This window comes from Mya arenaria, chromosome 16 (assembly GCF_026914265.1).
Source record: "Mya arenaria isolate MELC-2E11 chromosome 16, ASM2691426v1".
Taxonomy (NCBI): Eukaryota; Metazoa; Mollusca; class Bivalvia; order Myida; family Myidae; genus Mya; species Mya arenaria.
Window position 1 is genome coordinate 9,864,028 of NC_069137.1, and position 6,680 is coordinate 9,870,707.

General features: G+C 42.9%; 1 protein-coding gene across 1 annotated transcript; it reads left to right on the forward strand.

Moving 5' to 3' along the window:
* Positions 1-1,058: 1,058 nt before the first annotated feature.
* On the forward strand, positions 1,059-2,036 carry LOC128222430 (histidine-rich glycoprotein-like). Its single transcript, XM_052931420.1, has one exon. It carries the CDS (start codon positions 1,059-1,061, stop codon positions 2,034-2,036), a length of 978 nt encoding a protein of 325 aa, XP_052787380.1.
* Positions 2,037-6,680: the final 4,644 nt, after the last annotated feature.

Below are 6,680 nucleotides of genomic sequence, written 5' to 3' on the forward strand. Positions count from 1 at the left end.
TGGTATGAGTTAAAGCAATATTTATTTTACCAAAACACAAAGACTTAGCCGAATGTGCACACCATCAATTTTAGATATTGTAAAAATAAAAAAAATAACGCTTGCCAAAGCGATTTCCATTCTAGCGTCGGGAAGCTTCAAGGTTACATTATATGTAATAGACTGTTGCGTAATGATTAACTTAAAGGTGGTGCATATCGTAGGTATGTGCCTACAACCAGGGTTTATATCAGGAGTTTTGGATACTAGGTTTGTGATTTGAGTTTTTCGTTGTAACATTGCTAAATATCTTATCTGTATTTTCATTATGGTTTCATGTGATTCATAGTGATAGTGTCTGAATGACAGATCACCCTCAACCGTATCACGGAGCACAAGGCGTAGCGACGTTGTCAATCGAACTGTTCATATTCAAGAAACAACACAAGATACTACGACAGTAGCGATTGAGAAAACGAAAGAGAATACAGCACATGCAGGAAGAAGTTGTGAAATACCACCGTATAGGAAATACGTCGACTTCACCACATTGCACAGTATTTCATATTGAATAATTAAACGTAACAAATATATTCAACATAATTACTAATACCACATTTCGGCCAGGTTCTCCTTAATCAAGTTTTATACTGCAAATGACGTCATGAACAGGAAAAAACATCGACGTCAAAAACAAAAACATACTCAACAATGTATTGTGGGTGTTTGATGCTTTACTTCCAAATATCCAATAAGAAATGAAACCGGACGGGCGGAAGGACTGACAGTGCGATTTTAATAAGCCCAAGTTCGGAAGATTCGAAAATCGATGAAATTGTCACCATTTTTGTTCTTCATTTTGCGAAACGCATAAATTTTGCAATACCGTGTGTTTAATGAACATAAAAACGCATTTACATTTAGAGAATGCACATCAGCACAAGCAAAACTAAAGCATAAACGCAACCACCCAATCAATCATACACACACATATGTATTTCTAAATGTTAGGTTTTTCTAAAGTATGGTATTATTCAAATCAGTCTTTAAATTTGCGAAAAGAATATATAGCATTTTCAATGCAGCATTTGAGAAACTCATTAACACACTACCACAACGTGGTATACTCCCCGCTATCTCATACACATACACCCACCCACAACGTGACATACTCCCAGCTTGCCCATGCACATACACACATCCACAACGTGGCATACTCCCAGCTTGCCCATGCACATACACCCACCCACAACGTGGTATACTCCCCGCTATCTCATACACATACACCCATCCACAACGTGACATACTCCCAGCTTGCCCATGCACATACACACATCCACAACGTGGCATACTCCCAGCTTGCCCATGCACATACACCCACCCACAACGTGGTATACTCCCCGCTATCTCATACACATACACCCATCCACAACGTGGCATACTCCCAGCTTGCCCATGCACATACACACATCCACAACGTGGCATACTCCCAGCTTGCCCATGCACATACACCCACCCACAACGTGGTATACTCCCCGCTATCTCATACACATACACCCATCCACAACGTGGCATACTCCCAGCTTGCCCATGCACATACACACATCCACAACGTGGCATACTCCCAGCTTGCCCATGCACATACACCCACCCACAACGTGGTATACTCCCCGCTATCTCATACACATACACCCATCCACAACGTGACATACTCCCAGCTTGCCCATGCACATACACACATCCACAACGTGGCATACTCCCGGCTATTTCATACACTTACGCACATCAACAACGTGACATACTCCCCGCTCGCTCATGCACATACACCCATCCACAACATGAAATATTCCCCGCTGCCCAACAACGTGCCATATTTCCGCTCGCCCAGACACATACTCACACTCACTACGTGGCATATTTGTGTATGTGTATGGGCGAGCAGGGAGTATACCACGTTGTGGGTGTGTGCCTGTGTACGAGGGAGCGGGGTGAATAACACGTCATGGGATTGTGGGAGCTGGTTGGATACCACGCTGTGGGTTTGTGTCTGTGAATAGGCAAGCGAGGAATATGCCGTGTTTTGCGTGTGTATATGTGTATTGTGGAGCGGGAAGTTTGCCATGTTTGTGCCCCGTACACATACACAGACAACACCATGTGGCATACTCCCTGTTCGCCAATACACAAACGCAAAGCTACAATGTGAATAGGCAAGCGGGGAATATGCCGTGTTTTGCGTGTGTATATGTGTATTGGGGAGCGGGAAGTTTGCCATGTTGTGCCCCGTACACATACACAGACAACACAATGTGGCATACTCCCTTTTCGCCAATACACAAACGCAAACCTAAAACGTGGCCTGAATCACGCTCGCGCATACGCAAACCAACAACGTAACATACTTCTTGCTCGGTAATACAAATACAAAAACCCATGTCGTGGCACACTCCCCGCTCGCTTTTACACATACACAAACCCACAACATGGCAAACTTCCCGCTCAATCATATACGTATACAAACCCACAACGTGGAAAACGCCCCACTTGCCTATCCACATGCACAAACCCACAGCGTGGCATACATCCGCTCGCGTATACACATAAGAAACCCGCAGCGTGGGATACAGCTAAAACTCACAATGTGGCCTTAACTCCGCTCCCTCATACACATAAAAGTACTCACAACGAGGCATACTCACTGCTAGCCCATACACATAAACCTTACAAGAACGTGTTATTCTCCCCGCTACCCCATACACAAACACATCCGCCCAAACCATGGCATTCTTGCCGCTTACCAATACACATTCACACACTGCCACAACGTGGCATGCTCATCGCTCGCCCATACACATACAAACACCCATAACATAGCAAACGCCCGCTCGTCCCTACACATAAATACACCCACAACGTGCCATACTCCCCTTTTGCCAAAGCACATACACACACCAATTATGCGCCAAATGCCCCGTCCGCTCGTTCATATACACACACTTACAACGTGACACACTTACACTCCGCCCAAACACATACACTCACTTACAACGTGATATGATTCCACTCTGCCCGTACACATACGCTCACTTACAACGTTACATACGTACACTCCGCCCGTACATATACATTCATTTACAACAAAATAGTTTGTCATGTGGTAAGTGAGTGTATTTTTTCCGGTATGACAGTAAGCATGTCACGTTGTAAAACTTCCACACCGCCCGTACACATACACTCACTGACAACGTGACATACTTCCACTCTGTCCGTACACATACACTCACTTTCAACATGACATACGTCCACTCCGCCCGTACACATATACTCAAACTAACAACTGGACATACTTCCACTCCGCCCGAACACCTGCACTGACCGACAACGTGATATATTCCACTCCGCCCGTACACATACACTCACACTTGCAAACGACAAACGTCCACTCCGCCCGTACACATATACTCACTGACAACATGACATACTTCCACACCGCCCGTACACATACTGTCACTTACAGCGTTGCATACAAACACTCCTCCCGTACACATACACTCACACTTACAAACGACATATGTCCACTCCGCCCGTACACAAACACTTACTAACAACATGACATACTTACACACCACCCGTACACATACATTAACAGACAACGTCACATACTTCATCTTCGCCTGTACACATACACTCACTTACATCTGGACATACTTTCACTCAGCCCGTACACATGCACTTACCGACAACGTGACATATGTACACTCCGTCCGTACAAATAGACTCACACTTACAACTGGACATACTTCCACACCGTCAGTACACATGCACTTACTTTCAACGTGACATACTTAAACTCCACCCTTAAACAGACACCCACTTACAACATGACAAACTCTCACTCCGCCCGTACACATACACTCACTTACAACGTGACATACTTACACTCCTCCCGTACGCATACACTCACTTACAACGTGACATACTTACACTCCGCCCGTACACATACACTCACTTACAACGTGACATACTTACACTCCGCCCGTACACATACACTCACTTACAACGTGACATACTTACACTCCGCCCGTACACATACACTCACTTACAACGTGACATACTTACACTCCGCCCGTACACATACACTCACTTACAACGTGACATACTTTATCTACGCCTGTACACATACACTCACTAACAACGGTACATACTTCCACTCCGCCCGTACACAAACACTCACACTTAAAAACGACATACGTCCACTCCGCCAGTACGCAAACACTCACTTACAACGTTACATACTTACACGCTGACCTAAAACATACACCCAATTACAACATGACAAACTTACGCTCCGCACGTACACATGCACTCACTGACAACGTTGCATAGTTACACTCCGTCCGCTCACATACACTCACTTACAACGTGACAAACTTACACTCCGCCCGTACACATACACTCACTTACAACGTGACATACTTACACTCCGCCCGTACACATACACTCACTTACAACGTGATACACTTATATTCCGCCCGTACACATACACTCACTGACAACGTGATATACTTCCTCTTCGCCTGTACATATACTCTCACTAACAACGTGACATACTAACACACCGCCCGTACACATACACTCACTTACAACGTGACATACTTCCTCTTCGCCTATATACATATACTCACTTACAACGTGACATGCTTACACTCTGCCCGTACACATACACTCACTGACAACGTGACATACTTCCTCTTTGCCTGTACACATACTCTCACTGACAACGTGACATACTTACACTCCGCCCGTACACATACACTCACTAACAACGTGACATACTTACACTCCGCCCGTACACATACACTCACTTACAACGTGACATACTTACACTCCGCCCGTACACAAACATTCACTTACAACGTGACATATTTTCACTCCGCCCGTACTCATACACTTACTTACAACGTGACATACTTCCTCTTCGACTGTACACATACACTTACTTACAACGTGACATACTTCAACTTCACCCGTATACATACACCCATTTATAACGTTACTATTTTCTCACCGCCCGTACACATACTCTCACACTTACAGCGTGACATATTTCCAATCCGCCCGTACACATACACTCACTTACAACGTGACATACTTCCACTCAGCCTATACGGATACACTCACTTAAAACGTGACATACTTCCACTCCGCCCGTACAAATACACTCACTTACAACGTGACATACTTACACTCCGCCCGTACACATACACTTACTTACAACGTGTCATACTTTCTGCTAGCCCTAACACACCAACATAGCCACAATGAAGCATTTCATTTATTTATAAATAATATAGATAAGTAACTGGTCATGTTTACGAAGTTGAATTCATCATCTATTACGTGTGCACGGTTTAAACACTTATGTCATGTCTTTAGTTTGAAAGTTTAGACATAGTTTGTTGCATACTGCTAAGTGTCGCAATCAATTACCTAGTATATTAATTTATTTGCATTTCTTCACAGACACGCTCTTTACAATACATTTCTTCTTTATATATGATATAAATAATTAACAAGTAAGTTAGAAGAACTTGTATTCATACATTCCTATAACCTTATGCAGTCTATTTTGATACAAATTAAATGGAACATAAACATATTATGAGAAACGCACAATACATGTAATTGAATATTTCATTTCTTTTATAATAGCCACGGCGTTTATGAGTTTGGTTTTGTGAAAATGATATGGCCATTATATTGTTTTATCTGAGCCGTGTCGGATCCCGCTTTATTTTTTAGCAGAATTTATAATTATAACCAATTGCTGTTACATATAACCGTGCAGTGGCCGAGTCAAACGAGTGAGCGTAGTGCTATTAATGAAATGAATAGTGCTATGTTATCGACGGGTGGGGCCATGATTCTCCTAGGTTGTGAGTTTAACGAAACTCAGAATACTCGGTCAGACCTTTAGCATTTCATTGATATTTTATATTGGCTAAAGCCGAGTTAAAAAGTCTTTCAGCTTCAGTGAGTAAATGAGGTTGAATAATTACGCCGCTAAAACCTCCGGAAATACGTCCACTTTTGTGTCCAACTGGCGGAACGTTAAAAACATAAATTGATTTGGTTGTTATGTAACGCGCCCTAATGGGACATAATGCATACATTAAAAGGGCAGATTTTTTTTATCACCATAAACTGAGTCGACGGATCTGATGGAAATATCATTTTTTTACCTATGATCAACTTGCTGTTTCATTTGATCGTGCAGTGAACGGGTCGCACGAGTGTAGTGATACCAATGAATGAAGAGTAATAGGTTATCGACGGGTGTGGCCATGATTATCCTAGGTTGTGAGTTTAACGAAACTCAGAAAACTCGGCCAGACCTTTGGCATTCATTGACATTGATTTTAAGCCGAGTTTAAAAGCATTTCAACGAGCATATGAGGGTGAATAATTCCGCCGTTATAACCTGCGGAAATACGTCCTCTTGTGTGGGCAACTGGCGGAAAGTTGAAAAGTTAAATTTATTTGGTTGGTATGTAACGCGCTCTAACAATGTAATGGGACATGATGCAAACACTAAAAGGGAAGAGTAGTTGTATCACGCGCTTTGAACTTGATAATTGTATTCTAAGTATTTCAACAAGGCCCATAGTGTTAGACCACATGATTATCTTTTCTGCCGAGAG

Excerpts from the sequence above, each read along its gene's own strand:
- LOC128222430 (XM_052931420.1), top strand. The coding sequence starts at position 1,059 with ATGCAGCATTTGAGAAACTCATTAACACACTACCACAACGTGGTATAC.